The sequence below is a fragment of the Clytia hemisphaerica genome, unplaced genomic scaffold (assembly GCF_902728285.1).
Source record: "Clytia hemisphaerica strain Z4C2 unplaced genomic scaffold, Clytia hemisphaerica genome assembly, whole genome shotgun sequence".
Lineage (NCBI taxonomy): Eukaryota > Metazoa > Cnidaria > Hydrozoa > Leptothecata > Clytiidae > Clytia > Clytia hemisphaerica.
In genome coordinates this window covers 1,646,973-1,663,914 of record NW_027103900.1, presented here as the reverse complement: position 1 = coordinate 1,663,914, position 16,942 = coordinate 1,646,973, and the positions used below count along the sequence as shown (strand labels likewise).

Here is a 16,942-nt window from a genome sequence, read left to right as displayed (position 1 = left end):
TTCGATCTGTTTTGCTGTGTAACGTCTTCTTATTTGACGTTTCGAATTTCGACGTTCACACTTGTTTTGGAACCGAATCAGAACCAACGTCTGAGCATGGTCTAAAAGTCCTACGAGTAAAGCCTAAGCACCCGGAGCTGTCTGTATTGTGTCTATTCAACCAATCAAATCAATTTGATTGTTTAAAACTCAAAATTATGATATAATTGAACTAAATGAACTAACGGACTAATCAATACTTAGAAAAAGCAGACTACACCTAATCGTTCTTATCTCCAAAGTTATTTTTAAAACGAATTTTCCAGCACTTGTCATCAAACCTTAAGTCACTTAAGAAAAAAATAATTTTGTTAGAGAAAAAGAAGACGTCGGTCGTTAAAAAATTCGAAACAATAAAAACAGAAAAACTAAAAAGCAAAATTTTAAACTAAAATCTCTTTATCGTTTATTTTTCTGCAAAACACCAGGAGCACTTTTAGTCCTATTACACTAGACAATACCCTCAAGATGTAACACAGTATGCTAAAGTACTAATCCCAGCTTAAAAATCAAAATCCCCCTTTTTTTAGTTAAAATTAGTGCAAATGAGAAAGAGGAAGAAAAGCAGGATGCCTGAAAAGTTAAAAAACATTTTTAGAGGGAATATTTTGTTGTACTGAAATAAATTTCTTGCTTTCTACAACGCGTCCTGTACAGTGGACAAAACAGCAGGATATAATTTATGTAAATAAAAATTTCATGATTTATCGATTATCGATTGTCTATCTACTTGATTTCTCAAAAGCATTTTAAAACTATTTTTTCTAAGTTCTCACAGGTCAGCGATCTACACGTTCTTTTTAGAAGAACAAACTATATAAGAACATATAGCTTCGAGGGCCAAATTGTTAAGAACAAGTTAAGAACACCCAATTTCTTAGGAAAATGGACAAAAATACTCAAAAATTGGTGAAAATAAGAACAGCTTAAAACTCAAAAGATTAAGAACATCCAAAGGCTTCAAAAACTTTGGATATTATCTAAGTAAATCGAAAATCTTAAAAAAAAATCTTAAAAGTAGGATAAACGAGGATAACTGCAGGTTAAAATTATTTCAATAAACTGGAGAAGGTTCAAATAAAATTATAAAGGGTTGTTTTGTTAAGTACACTATTAGATGATCCGTTATCTATGATCGTGATTTGCTTAAAAACTTCGAGGTGTGCCAACATGGAACAAAATTGTGTGTAATTGATTTTCACAGCAAGAACACAGTTGTATTTCTAATATTTTCCTTATTTTGCTCGGAAGAAAACATTTTTGAATGAGTAAACTCTTGTGGACAAAGACTTAGTTTTTAGCTACTGGGCTTAAATTTGTTTTGTAACAAAATTTATGAAACCAGGCTTTGTGCGCATAAAATATCAACTAATTAAAAAATGTGTACCATCGTTTTAACCTAAAAATTTATTTTTAAAACATTACTTTTCCTGTACACGATATAAATATTTTTTACTAAATTTCTGAATATTTCTTATTAAATACGTTTTTACAGTAAAATTTTGTGTTAAGAAAGTTCTCTCTTCTCACAGACCCGGTAGGGGTTTATCAGCCAGTGGGGGTAAAAATAACGGAGTGAATCTCGATGGGATTAATATTTTTATATTTATTATGACTGGGGATTTAAATTCCATTTTTTTCAAGTTAGAATATCCAGTAGGGATGGGAAAAATAGCTTAATATTTTGCAGAAAGGATTGGTTTATTTGATAAGTTTCAGTGGGGATAAAAATTGGGGTAAGATGTTTCAATGGGAACGATATTTTGGCCAATTTTTCCAGTGGGAAGGGATCCCAGTGGGTCTGTGAGAAGGGGGTGTAAAGTTAGTTAAAAGTCCCAATAAATTAAAGTCTGTTCCAAAATGATTTTAAGCAGTCCGCACACTTTGATACATAGCTCTTGAAGTCGAGAATATATGTAATTAATAATACTTCGTTGATAAGGTATTTTCAAGCGGATAGTTTGAAAACTTTAGACTTTTTATCAAGAAAATTATAAAGTTAGAAGTCACACAAAATGAGCAAAGCTATATTATTATAAAGTTTGATTGTTTACTTTTCCGAGCTCATAGACAGCGTACTAAGCTTATGTCGAAAGTAATCAACAACACCGATTTCGGTTTTTGCCCCACTGTTATTATTGTTAGCCGTCCTACAGCAAATACATCCCTTGAAAATATCTCGAAAAGCTTTCCTAATTTCTTCATCTTTAATTCCATAGCAAATGACATTCAACGAAGCTGCGCAGAAGCATGGAATCATCACCAACCGCAGTATCCTGATACTCTGGTAAACCTGTGCTGGGTTTGATGAGTCTCCAAAGTAACCAATCATGGTCAAGATGAAATAGACTCCGAAGGGAATCCAACAGAAAATGAAGACACCAATAACAATTCCCAAAAAGATCATGATTTTTCGCCTATACATCAGTTTGACTGGACTCTCACGATCACCCGGTAACTTTATCTTTGATTTCTTATAAAACTGACGCAAAATCAAAGCATAAGTGACCAACATTGTTACAATGGGGATGCATAACCCAGTTAAAAATAAAACAGTTTTGTAGAGCTCTGATTCCACTCCTAAGTTATCACGACGTAAACAATAACCATATTGTGCGTCCCATACAAATGAAAACAAATTTGGTATCACCATTAAGATTGCAACACACCAGAACCCTAATATGATGTAGGTAAGTTTTCTTTTGCTGTCATCTCTGTGGAGAGGCTTCTTAATGATAGAATACCATTTAAATGACATCAACGAAATATTGTAAACTGTCACAAAAGCTCCCACGAAGAATATAGAGCTCCTAGTTAATATTGCACAAGCCATACTGCTCAATTTGAGCGAGACTCTCGATTTAGGAGATCTCGATTCAGCAGACTCGGTCAATAATGCGAGAAGCAACGGTAAAGCGCCAACGTTTTGGAAAATGTTCGAAATACAGAGGTTCATGAGAAAATAATTGAATAATGTCCTTGCAATTTTTCCATGATGATAAAGATAGATTGTGATCGCACTGGCAACGATTCCAAATGTTATAATCATTAAACTAACAATTATGTAAAACAACGAAAATGATGTACTGAAGATTTTTTCGACATGTGAGTTTCCTGTTGTTGTGTTGTTGTTTTCAACCATGGTGTTGAGAATCTTTTGGAATCTTTGATTTAGCTTCCCAATGTTTCTAACTCACTGAAATGCAACTCATAAATCTATATCTCCCTTTTACAACTGCAGTTTTAACATGACATGTATGTTTTTAACAATTATTGATATTCACACCCACACTCATTAAAATGTGGTCGTCAAAATTATACCTAATCTTCTTAATTAAATCGATAATTTTTAGCACGTACCTTTGGGAATAACTGATTACTTCGAGTTGATTTTTCTCTTTAAGAACATTGTTCACCAAATTTATTCTGTATATGGCATTTCTTAAAGTGTCATTTTTATCACTTATATGAATAGAACATATGAGAATATTTAAATCTTAACTTTTTCTCCTTATCAGTACACAAAGTTCCAAACATTAAACATGACTACTTTCTCTTGGAGACAATTGGATTATCTTTGTAAAGCGAGAAACAAAAAAGTAGCAGTTCGAAGAAATTTAAAATCAATTCTTAAAGGGATCGGCACCTCATTTTCAAAACTAATATCTTGATTTGTAATAGTTATGTAAGGCTTAATTCCAATGATATCTTAAATATGGTGTGCTCCGTGTTTACCTAACTTACTACTCACATCGACCTGAGCTCCATTTGAATTAATGCTGGCTGCCTCTAATTCCCCACTAGCGATATTAAATATTGCTTTCTCTCCTCGTAGGCGTTTTGCATTTTTCTGCCTTTTTCTAATAACATCTCTTCTTTCATTTTCTTCAACCTTGGTTAACCGATAAAAGCGCAAATTGATAAGTGATTTGGGAGTTAGGGGTCGAAGTTTTATATAAGTAAGTCTCTCATACCTGTTGTCCGTCGAAGTTCAAACGAATTCATCAATAATCATTAAACTAGCCATAGCTTTCACTAACTGCCACCCGCTAGTACAAATGCTTGTAAAAACTAATTAATGCTAATTAAGGCTTTTTAATGCTTTATAGCAAAAGTTTGGAAATGATTTGGAATAGTTAGAATGATTCTTCTCGACAGCATTTTCTTTGAATTTTCAATGAATAAGCTGACATAAATGAAACATATTATTTTTCTAAAAATGTGAATTACTTTTTACAAAGAATAAAATACGAATCTTAAACATTCATTAGGAAAAGTGTCCAGGTAGAATCAATTACAGATACTAAACCAGTCAAAAGACATGCAACTATATTTATTTCAACCAACTTTTACCAACGGCATGATAAGGGATCTTATGGACGAAATTGTTTACATTAAAAAGATATGCCAGTTATCTTGCAGTTGTAACAGCAATATCGTGTAGAAGGATGGAAAATCATGATGTAACATGGTAATAGTAGCAGTAACGAGGTAATATTGCGTTGTCAAGGTAAACGAATCCTCATTCATAAAAAGCTTAAAGGGAAGGGAAAATAAGAAACATGAAATTAGATGATATATGGTGAGTGTAGTGAAATTTCCTCAAAAATAGTTCACAAAAGTTTCTTTCAATCTTTGCGATAATAATTTCCCAAATAGTGCCTGGTAAGTATCAACAAGAACACAGGTTAAACATAAAAGATTAATAAAACCAAGTCTTATGAAAGTACACAAAGAAAAAAATATTTGTACTTACTGTCGTAGTACCATAACACAGGATCTTTAAGCATTCTTGTTGGGAGTAGAGTATTTTGAATGATGAATTTAGTTACAGTGGAATTTTGTTGCCAATTCAACCACCAACAATAATCACTTTTGTCCATATTCAATCATTGTTCTACTATTATCATTTTAATCATTGTTCATTATTGGGGACAAACTATTTGGGTCGAAAAATGAATCAATCGGAATGTCTAAGACAGGAGACAGATTGTAATTTGACTGTCAGCAAATTCACTGATTGGTATATGTATATATCTTGTTTAATCCCAAAGTCAAAAGTAAATGCATTTTGACTGCAGGAGGAGAGAGCTTGAATTTAAAAAAACTTCCAGAAACTTCTCCATTCTATTTCCTGCATGTTGACCAATCGGGCAAAATTCTACAAGCGGAATAGAATCTGCTGTCGAAAGCTGAGTAAAATGCTGATATCTCCTGGAATATTTATTGAAATGAGCTCAAATTTTGTACGAAGGTAGGGTTTATAAATATCTCTCGTTTCCAAAAAGAAAATTCTCAAAAAATTGATGATGTCAGCAACAATTAGCAATTTTCTTTTTACCTAAAAAAAGCTGACATCATCAATTTTTAGGAAAACTTTTTTTTGGAAACAAAAGATATTCATAAACCCTACATATGTACAAAATTTGAGCTCATTTCGATAAAAATTCCAGGGATTATTGGCATTTTAAATTTTGACGTCAAAAAAATCCGTCATTTCCATGGCAACCAACACAAAAATCCAACAAATCATAAAACTCGTGACGGCCAATGGTTTCCCCTTTTCTGGAAGAAATTTTTACTGAGTTATGTTCCTCATATTAGGGAGGTTAAGTATCAAAGATAAATCAACGCGACGAACGGACGGGTTTTGACCCGCAACCTGCAGTAAACATGTGGACCTGCATTTTCTAGAATCCAGACTAAAACAGCTCAAGAACGAAAAACCGTCAAAACCTTCGTTGTAGAACAAAGAAGATATAACATCTACTTTGCTACCCTTACCATCTTGCAGAGAAAAGGTCCGTTCGTCGCGTAGATTTATCTTTGATACTTAAACCTCCCTAATAATAACTTTCCTGGACCAAAAATTCTGTTTCAGCCATTTTGGGAAAATTAAGGAAAACACTTTATGAATTTTCGAACACACGTGAAGCTTTCAATGCACACCTTGCTCTTGATTCTCGATAATAAGTCATTACATACAAATGTTTGATACGTTCTTAAAAAGAAGTATTTCTTACCATATAGCAAAGCTTTCTTTCATATCTTCCTCCGTTTCGAGCATAAAACAGTAGCGTAGCCAAGGGGAGTGCAAAGTTTGTGTATGAGAGTAGTCTTTATGACACAGTAATTATCTTTTTATATTATGAATAAATAATTACAGTGCCATAAAAATCTGCTCCCCTACACAAATTTTTGCGCCCCCCTTGGCTACGCTACTGTAAAAGTCCTACGAGTAAGGCTTAAGTGCCCGGAGGTGTCTGTATTATGTCTACTGTATTTAACCAATCAAATCAATTTGATTGTTTGAAACTCAAAATGATAATATAATTGAACTATATGAACTAAGTGAAAAAGTGGGAAATTAAGTACAGTAGACTACACCAAATCATTCTTCTTTCCAAAGTTATTTTTAAAACAAATTCTCCAGCACTCGTCATCAAATCTTAAATCACTTAAGAAAATATAATTTTGTAAGAGAAAAAGAAGATGTCGGTCGTTAAAAAAATCGAAAAATAAATACAAAAATACAAAAAAAATTGGTGAAAATAAGAACATGTTAAGAACAGCTTAAAACTCAAAAAATTAAGAACATCCAAAGGCTTCAAAAACTAAGTAAATCGATAAGTCATTCGAGAAAAATCTTAAAAGTAGGATAACTGCCGGTTAAAATTATTTCAATAAACTGGAGAATGTTCAAATAAAATTATAAAGGGTTGTTTTGTTAAAATATACGATTATATGATCTGTTATCTATGATCGTGATTTGCTTAAAAACTACGAGGTGTGCCAACATGGAACAAAGTTGTGTGTAATTGATTTTCACAGCAAGAACACAGTTGTATTTCTAATATTTTCCTTATTTTACTCGGAAGAAAACATTTTTGAATGAGTAAGCTCTAGTGGACAAAGACTTAGTTTGTGCTACTAGGCTTAAATTTGTTTTGTAACAAAATTTATAAAACCAGGCTTTGTGCACATAAAATATCAACTAGGATTAAAAAATGTACCATCGTTTTAACCTGAAAATTTATTTAAAAAAAATTATTATTTCTGTACACGATATAAATATTTTTTACTAAATTTCTGAATATTCCTTATTAAATACGTTTTCGCAGTAAAATTTTGTGTTAAGAAAGTTCTCTCTTCTCACAGACCCGGTAGGATTTTTTCAGCCAGTAGGGGTAAAAATAACGGAGTGAATCTTGATGGAATTGATATTCCCATATTTATTATGATATAATCAAATATAATTGCTCCTTGATAAGATATTCTTAAGCGGGTGATTTTAAAACTTTAAGACTTTTTATCAAGAAATAAAGTTAAAAGTCACAAAATGAGCAAAACAATATTATAGTTATTATTAAAGTTTGATTGTTCACACTTCCGAGCTCATAGACAGCGTACTAAGCTTATGTCGAAAGTAATCAACAACGCCGATTTCGGTTTTCGCCCCAGTGTTATGGTTGTTAGTTGTCCTACAGCAAATACATCCCTTGAAAATATCGCGAAAAGCTTTCCTAATTTCTTCATCTTTAATTCCATAGCAAATAACATTCAACGAAGCTGCGCAGAAACATGGAATCATCACCAATCGCAGTATCCGGATACTCTGGTAAACCTGTGCTGGATTTGATGAATCTCCAAAGTAACCAATCATGGTCAAGATGAAATAAGCACCAAACGGAATCCAACAGAAAATGAAGACACCAATAACAATCCCCAAAAAGATCATGATTTTTCGCCTATACATCAGTTTGACTGGACTCTCACGATCACCCGGTAACTTCATCTTTGATTTCTTATAAAACTGACGCAAAATCAAAGCATAAGTGACCAACATTGTTACAATGGGGATGCATAACCCAGTTAAAAATAAAACAGTTTTGTAGAGCTCTGATTCCACTCCTAAGTTATCACGACGTAAACAATAACCATATTGTGCATCCCATACAAATGAAAACAAATTTGGTATCACCATTAAGATTGCAACACACCAGAACCCTAATATGATGTAGGTAAGTTTTCTTTTGCTGTCATCTCTGTGGAGAGGCTTCTTAATGATAGAATACCATTTAAATGACATCAACGAAATATTATAAACTGTCACAAAAGCTCCCAAAAAGAATATAGAGTTCCCGCTTAATATTGCACAAGCCATACTGCTCAATTTGACCGAGAGTCTCGATTCGGGAGACCCGGTAAGCAATACAAAAAGTAACGGTAAAGCACCAACGTTTTGGAAAATGTTCGAAATACAGAGGTTCATGAGAAAATAATTGAATAATGTCCTTGCAATTTTTCCATGATGATAAAGATAGATTGTGATCGCACTTGCAATGATTCCAAATGTTATAATCATTAAACTAACAATTATGTAAAACAACGAAAATGATGTACTGAAGATTTTTTCGACATGTAAATTTCCTGTTGTTGTGTTGTTGTTTTCAACCATGGCGTTGAGAATCTTTTCGAATCTTTGATTTAGCTTTCCAATGTTTCCAATTTCCAATCTCCCTTTTACCACTGCAGTTTTTTAACATGACATGTACGTTTTTAACAATTATTTGATATTCATACACACACGCACTAATTAAAATGTGGTCGTCAAAATTATACCTAATCTTCTTAATTAAATCGATAATTTTTAGCGCGTACCTTTGAGAATAACTGTTTACTTCAAGTTGAATTTTCTCTTTAAGAACATCGTTCACAAAAATGATTCAGAATGGCATTTCTTAAAGTGTCATTTTCATCACTCATATGAATAGAACATATCAGAATATTTAAGATCGTATTTAAGTGATATGATTAACTTTTTTCTACACACTTGTGGATTTCTTGATTTTTATGCTATTCATCTTTCATATTCCAGAAGAATGACTTCATTGATGGTAAAAAAAGCTGTGAAAAGCTAATAATGGGACTTTTTCGGACAAAAATATTACTGATTTTACAATGGTTGAGATATCTGTCAGTTTTATAAGAACATATCAAAAAACGGCAACAAAAAACGAAAACAAATAATTCGATTTTGGCTGAAGTCATCATTTTTCAAAAATATTTTTTTCGTGAATTGCTTCCTCTCAATAATTTGCTTCTAAGGTAAAAATTTCATCCTATTTTGATGATTAGTTTTTGAGATATTCAAATTTTAAGTTTCATGACGTCGTCAATTATGACATCATAAAGCACTTTTTCCCTGATTTCTCAAAGAAGATGATAAAATTAATTTCATTAGCAGGCAGTTCTGAAAACTACATCCTAATACGCTTTTTTTGACGAATAAATGACCTTGTGTAAGGGCCCCAATTTTTTGCGCCAAACTTATGCCCTTTTTGGATATGCAATAAGTTACACGAGTTATAATTTCTTTTAATGGCGAAGTTATATTTTAACAATGGCTTTTAAATCGAATTATAGGTTCCTCCAATATACCAACTCTATGAGGCTCCCCCAAGTGGTAACTCTGATCACGATATCACGCAATTTTTTGTCTTCAACCACAATCACGTAATCGATCAGTAAAAAAATTTGAATAATCACGCATCCCTTAGGAAAAGTCTAAATCACGCATTACGGCTCAAAGATCTTTCAACTGGGACGGTTTTAGTGGGATAAGTGGACAAAAAAATGCCCGCGCGGCAATTGGCAGCCACGGGCGAAAAGGTGTATAACACTGTGAAAAAATGACGATCTTTCTGATTTTTTTTTACCGTTTAAGCATTTTAAAAACCTCAAAACGATAAGGCGATGCATAATGTCATGAGAGTTGCAAAAAAAATTATCATTTATCTTATATGCGTCACTTTTTGCTTAAATTTAAACATTACAAAAAAACATTTAATTGTCAAAACATTAAAAAAAAATGGTATTAATAAAAAAGATTTTCTGATAAATAAAAAGAATTCAATAAAAAAAGAGCTACGTTCACGTTGAGGTAATAAAAAAGATCACATCTACAAAATGACTCACTTAGTATTGTCAAAAAGCCTTTGGAACAAAAGATGGTTACTGCCCTGTTAAAATAATTATACAACTTTGTAATAGAACGTATAACATTTTAGTTTTTTATGTGTTTCAGATTCGTTGAGAGTCTTTAGAAAGGAAGACGTTTGTAGTGGGTGTGTGTGTATATTTGATGCGAATTTATTTATCAGGTAAAGTTGTTTCCATGTCTAAACGTTAGAACACGAAAGGTTTTTTCTTTCCACTGTGTTTCCAACTTAAGCTATTACGGAAAAGTTTCTGCGAGCTAAATAGGCGAGGAATAACCTGAGATTAGATTGTGGTGCACAACAAGATTTCTCGTTGTAGAATTTTTCAGACTATTTTCCTCAGATGTTTAATTTTCAAGGGCCTTTAGAGGTTTATTGTGCTCGTAAGAAAATTATAACCATCTGCTATCAGGTTAGTCAGGACCTAATTGAAAGAAAGAATTGTAATTCACAACACATGGCAATGCAAACTTTCTAGTTCCTTGGCAAATTTGCTGAAATTTTCCGATTGCCCTTTTGGCTTTACGAATATTAACATGTAAAGGGGTGTGATAAAGTGATATGAAGGTCGTTTTAGTTTCCTTTTTTAAGCAATATTGACGGTTACATCCATTGAGTTCAAAGCACCGAAGGGGCTAGAGATGAATCTTCTCAAGCAGGAAAAAGTGAAGTCTTAAGATATTTGCGCTGCGATTAGAATGACGGATGAAATCTAGCACTTTCTGTTTCCACGCAGCATAAATCTGGCGATTTGTTTTACTTTCAATTTAACGTTTGCGTGAAAACCACGCGGGTCGCGCGTTCAGGATGGGAATAAGTGGCTTCATTTCCTATCCAGGAGTCTCGTGTCTAGCTCTTCGGGCGTGGATGTCAATGGTGACACCCTAAAAAACTTTGCTGAGCGGAATCATTTCTCGAGTCTGTTTCACATCCCTTATCAAAGGTCATTGTGCCGCTGGTCCAAGTATCTTTTTCACCTCCCTGAGTACCACGTAGGGTCAAGATCAGGGTCCATTTTTCGAATTTCAGTGGCACACACCCGTCGGTCGGCAAGGGTAGGGCTGAAATTATCAATCAAATAGAAGTACGTAAAAAACACATCCCTAATCTCAAAGTTTTAATCTTGTTGAAGAAAACGTTCGCAGTTTGAAAGTTAAGATATCGTTGATGTCGTTTCCTAGCATAGTATTATTTTTATTAAGAACCTGTTAATTAAGAAAATGAATGATGTGAAGTTTTCATGCTTATAAATTAGCAATCCAATTTTAAAACCTTGAGGTTTGACTGAATATTATCATAAAATGCTGCATCAATGTATTTGATAACTGCGGTTTAACACTATTTTGAACTCAAGCTTAATCTAATCAGATAAAATTCTCAAAACAAAAACAGCTTTTTGAGACACTCGCGACATATAGAAAATTCTCCTTTTAAGAATCTCCACTTTTCATGATAAGAGGCATTGTGAGACATTTGATATTTTTTTTAGAAATCGTGGTCAATGTGGAGGTAACAATAATTTAGAATAAATCTTACGGCCTAACAGAAAACCACGTTGCCTTTGGTGCAAGTATCGGGCGTGCTCTTAATTTGGCTGATAGACCATTTTTCCTTGGTAATTATTGTTATTTATTGTATCAATTTTGGTGGATACAGTATTTCTTTGGCAAATTTAACCTAAAACTGCGAAAGCCACCAAATTGAATCCCCGTCAAAATGAATACACTAAAGGCATTCTCTCTATTATGCAACTCAATCAAAACATGCTCAAATGGCCCCCTGCTTAGTAAAGCTCTTATTGTATCCACACGACAGTTAGCTAGTTTGCTGATGTCTAATTTGAAAAGCACAGTTCTCTATCTGTTTCATGTTTTAAAAATGCACAGCCAGTCTGAAGAAAATGTTCACGTGATTTTATTTAAACTGTCATAAAGTAACTAGTACTCTTTTCCTGGGTAATTGACTGATTTAGAGATCCCGATTAAAATGTTTCTCTGGTCTATTTGATAATAAAACATTTTTGACAAAGTGATTGAATTTATCTTATACGTACCCCAGGCCTGGTGGTAGCGGGGAGGCTGGGAGACTATAATATGAGACTTCAGCATCACCACTTTTGAGCAAATGAGATTTTTTCTCAAATTCCAAGCGAATTTTATCTCATTTTGAGCCCTCGGCTTCCCCACTTTTACGGTTGTTCCACCGGGCCTGTACTAAAAGTTTTCCTCGATAAATCTTGATTGTTTTCACTTTGGGTAGGCTTGGAGGAGATTATGTCAAATACATTTTTCTCCTCATAGAAGGAGATTCCTTCCATTTGTAGGGACTTTTAAATCTAAGGAAAGGCCAGAGAAATCTATTTTTGGAAAAGTCCTGTTAAATCTTTTTTTTGTCAGCTACCCCCTGTGTGTTTTCCCATCTGGCCTTGAAAAGCGATTGGATTCTATTAGACAGGATTTCAATTTAAGCGTTTCTAGATGTACAAAGAATTCAGTTTGTTCCAAAAAATTCCTTGGGACCTTTGTAAGTTCTTCTCGTGTGATACTGTACACTGATATTCTTTATCACATCACATAATTTAATATTAAGAAAATGAGAGTATTTTATTATTTTGACAGCCTCAAGATATAGTTTTTCTTTTTTAAATTTTCAATGTTAATTTTTTGGTTTCTTGAAAATTTTGAAACCCTACAGTATATCTCACTTGTGAATTCTTTGGTGAGAGGCCAGGTAGAGGTTGTTCTAAGAATAGATTTTGTGGGACCATAGTTTTGAGAGAAGCTTTCAACAGTCTCGGAAAAAGGCAGATACAATCTTTACAATTAGATTTGAGGGAAAATATATCACATCGCGGGAGTTGAATAATTCAAAGAGAAAAATCAAAATACTTCGCGTGAACAAACGTGATCGACATCAACTTGAATTGTAATGTTTCAGAGCATATTTTTTCCTTTCAAAAAATATTTTTCAATATTCACTTTTTCCTCTCACAGTTATCATTGTATTTGTTTACTCTCTGAAAACTTTTTACAGATGATGTATTGACTTGTTGAAAGCAAAACCATAATGAATCGAAGTGCAGTCGGTTTAGTGCTTCTACTTGCAGCTCTCGGTGAGTCACTTCTTCGATACTTTGTTTCAGATTTACTATAAGTGTGTCTCAAGGACTATCGAAGTAATTCAGGGAAGACTTCCGATAATTTTGTTGTAGTATTTAATCGGCTGAAAGACGCATTCATTACTCGGTCTTCGAGGGGGAAGAATGTGGGATATACAGGGTCAATGAATTCGTATTTATTTGAGACTTTTGTATCCGCCTTTGCTAAGCTCGAAGACCGATGGTAATATTTTAAATTCCTCACAGACTAGTTGAGAGGTTAGGAGCGTCTCACCTCTTCATAAAGAATACATATTCCTTTTTAAAGAATAATTACAGAACCTTTGTCACCTAAGCTCAATTTACAAATTATGTTCTTTCTTAAATTCAGTAATCTTGATTCAGTAATACTGATTTTTCAGCTTCTTCTCACAAACCTGAAGAACCAACAAGTGCTTCTAATCATGACATAGAGGCTGACATCAAAACGAGGCTGAATGGAAACATGCAGGACTTAGATACTGATAAAAGCATCTTAGATAACCTGCTTTTCCAAGGTCGACGTCAAATGCAGAAAGATATGAACCGAAGAGATTTTTTCAATTCCCTGCTTGAACAATTGATGCAAGGTGGCGGAGACAAAAGTTCTGAAGAGAAGAACAGAGCTTTCCGGAAGAAAATTGCGTCAACGAAGATTCAACAACTGATTGACGATGAATTAATTCCACCATATTTTCGAGAATTGAATTTACACATGTTACTCAAGAAAATTCATAAAAGTAAGTATTTAGTATCTCATCTCATTCATCCTTTTCTGAACGGAAGAATAATTAAATCTCGAGCTATCTTCTCTTCCTTTGCGTGTCTTCTAGGTCAAATTCTACTAATAAAGGTCATAGTGTGAAACCCCCCATCATCACCATCCAACTTTTCCAAAAATACTTTATAGGGGGGAAGGAGATTTTCCGAAAAAAATGGGGGGTTTAAGATTTTAAGGGGGGGGGGGTCGAGTAAAAATAGGGGGGTTATAACTTTTGGTCATATCTATCATATTTATATTGATTTAGATATTTGGTGTGGGACAACTAAAAAGCAAGTGTAGATAGCTAAATTGTTGCTTGCTGCGCCATGTTAAACTCTTTTTTTCATATAATTTTTAATACAAAGTTCAATGTTTTTGTTTTTGGTTTTGGTTTTGAATGACTGGTGGACTGCTGCTGTCAATAGCACGGGTTCGAAAATTTTTGTAAATAGGGGCGATAAAATAAGAATGGGGGGGGGGAGTTTAGACCCACCCCTCTGCACACTATGAACTTTAAACTTTAAGCTAGAAATCAAGTTGGCCAAAATTTTAATTATTACCTCCGACTATTCACGTTGTAAGTTCGTTCTCTATAGAAGTTTGTCTTGCTATTGCAGTCGAGCGACTTAAATGTTCCTCTTTCGATAGCTGTCTACACGTTTTTTTTTTTTATTAGAACACCTAAAATTCGGCTGAGCCTGAATGTGCTTATTTTTTTAGCAATTTTCAGCCTTAAATGTTCTTAAATGCGTTCTTAATTTTTCAGACTACTCTAAATCGACAATATCATGCAAAATAAAGAGCATATAAAATTGGTACAATTTGGACAATATTTGACTCTCGATTTTAGAAAATCCATGCCTAAGTTAGGTTAAAACTGCTTTAAAAGAGGAAAACATTGTAGTTTCTTGTCATTTTTTTCCAAACTGAGGCTGGGCATGTTCTTACGATGTTCTTAATTTTCGACGAATTTCAGCCTCAATGTTCTTATAAACTGGGTTCTAATAAAAAAAAACGTGTACCTAATGTAGGGGGATTACCATCGGGTCTTCTCTGTAATTGCTAAACATCAAGTGTAGAGAAGCATCAAGTACCATTTTGTACTTAGTAAATCTTGGACTGACCTGACCGGGATTGAATTTCTATTTCTATTTGGCTGAGTCGCAGGAGGCTTTGAGGCTCATTTTCGCAACTATAGACGCTTTCAATTAGCGCCCCGTCAGCACCTTGAACTGACTACCCAATTCCTCTCACAAGGCGTGCGGCTTGACCCGGGCGAAGGTACATTCACTTGCCAAGTGAACCGCTGCGAGTGGGAATCGAACCTCAGTCGCCTGTGCAGGTCAATGACCACTATACCACAGCGCCTGGGATCTTGCGCACCGTAGTCTAATGTCCTACCTTTGCACCACAGTTCACCCAGTTATTAAGAGATAACGAGTACATCATTATTTTTTTGTTATTTTTAGGCTACCTGTCACATTATTTCAACGACATGACAGTTCGAGAACTCTACGAAAGTATGTCTGATGATATCAATCAAGGCGCAGTAACAAAGCCGACAACTCTTGGTCACTTCATATCCATGGCAAATGTAACGGAAGAAAACCTTTTCAATATGTTGAATTTGACATCGAAAATGGATGAAGATTCTTTTAAAGCTATCTTGAATGCCGATCTCACCAAACTGTATACCTGTTTTGATGAATTTAGTTTAACTAAGAAGTTATCTCTTTTCCAAATGATTATGAAGTTAAAAGAGATGAACAGTCGCCCACACATTGATTTCATCAGGGAGAAACTCATGCTACCAGCATCTTTAGGCATACTACAAAACCAACGTCATTTTGAAGAGCACGTCATGAATGGGAATTTCTCAAACAAAATGGAATTATGTTGGATTTTAAGGGATAAATTGAACGAACTTCATTATCCACCAATGAGAGTTTTTAAGGACCATGGAATCAACGATACTCATTTTTTAGGTGATGCAATGCTTCTTGCCAAACGAAACATGGAAAAGCCTGCTCCGTTTGGTAACAGACCCACCAAAATCAACCGACTCGAACTTTCGATTCTGGAGCAAACTGCTATAAATGATTTCTATCCCAAATTGATGGTTAGGAAAGATGTTCAATTGAAACCTTCAGCAATTAATATGACACTGAGAAAGATGAAGAATGATACTGATCTGAACATGGACGAAATAACACTCTTAGACTACATCTCAATGAAGCTAAACGCGAGCAAGGAAGACCTCAAAAAAATCATGTGTTTATCACAAGTGGCTTTTTACGATCAATTCGGAAAAGTGTACGAGAAAGTTAAACTTAAACATCTTTTGAACGATGAGAATCGCAAAAATGACACGGACATGTTTGATGTCATTAGCAAGAAAGGTCAAGAGATTGAAGATCAAAGCAGGATGACATTCGGAATGCTCAAACGATCGATGAAGTTGACCAGAGATGAATTAGCCCATCACACTGTCCAAGATATCATTAAGAATGTTGTCAAAGTTGACAGTGAATTATTTGATACTTGGTTTGATATGAATTCTGAAAATAGAGAATATAACTCTAGAATGAAATTTTCAGATGTTTCTTACATGCTGAGGAATTTTATTGATGATGACCATATTGAATTGTTTTCAATGCGAACAGCAACTGATGGAAGTATTTTCTCAGAAGAAGTCTACAGAGGTGAATTCGCCAAACGAAAATACATCGAAAGTGTTGAATATTTAATGACCAAGGATTTGAATACAATCTTCAAAATGTATATGATTGATGATTTTGAACTTGAAATCAAACCGTTCGCAGCTATCCTTGAAGAAATCTTCGGCAAAGCAGAAGGATGGTGGGATCATTATTTTTCACCGGCGACCATGTTTTTATTCAGATATCATACTTTTGAGAATTTGCATGGCGTCTTTGATCGAGAAATTCGAAAGATTCCTTTGAAGAGGTTTGCAATGATCATGAAAGCGAATGATAAAGGAGG

At 34.1% G+C, this 16,942-nt stretch overlaps 3 protein-coding genes across 3 annotated transcripts in view; 1 reads left to right on the top strand and 2 right to left on the bottom strand.

The window, feature by feature from the left end:
• Positions 1-1,762: 1,762 nt before the first annotated feature.
• Positions 1,763-3,289, bottom strand: LOC136808866 (somatostatin receptor type 2-like). Its single transcript, XM_067065426.1, has one exon. It carries the CDS (start codon positions 3,179-3,181, stop codon positions 2,090-2,092), a length of 1,092 nt encoding a protein of 363 aa, XP_066921527.1. The 5' UTR covers positions 3,182-3,289; the 3' UTR covers positions 1,763-2,089.
• Positions 3,290-7,245: 3,956 nt separating this feature from the next.
• On the bottom strand, positions 7,246-8,544 carry LOC136808864 (neuropeptide FF receptor 1-like). The gene has a single exon (XM_067065424.1). It carries the CDS (start codon positions 8,495-8,497, stop codon positions 7,421-7,423), a length of 1,077 nt encoding a protein of 358 aa, XP_066921525.1. The 5' UTR covers positions 8,498-8,544; the 3' UTR covers positions 7,246-7,420.
• Positions 8,545-13,564: 5,020 nt separating this feature from the next.
• The window catches only part of LOC136808865 (uncharacterized), a 28,019-nt gene continuing 24,641 nt past the window's right edge, over positions 13,565-16,942 (top strand). Inside the window, exons 1-2 of the mRNA XM_067065425.1 lie at positions 13,565-13,916; positions 15,409-16,941. Of these exons, the coding sequence (XP_066921526.1) occupies positions 13,643-13,916; positions 15,409-16,941 (1,807 nt within the window). The 5' untranslated portion in view covers positions 13,565-13,642. The remainder of the gene's footprint in view (positions 13,917-15,408; position 16,942) is intronic.

Coding starts and splice junctions, on each gene's coding strand:
- LOC136808866 (XM_067065426.1), bottom strand. CDS start 3,181: ATGGTTGAAAACAACAACACAACAACAGGAAACTCACATGTCGAAAAA.
- LOC136808864 (XM_067065424.1), bottom strand. CDS start 8,497: ATGGTTGAAAACAACAACACAACAACAGGAAATTTACATGTCGAAAAA.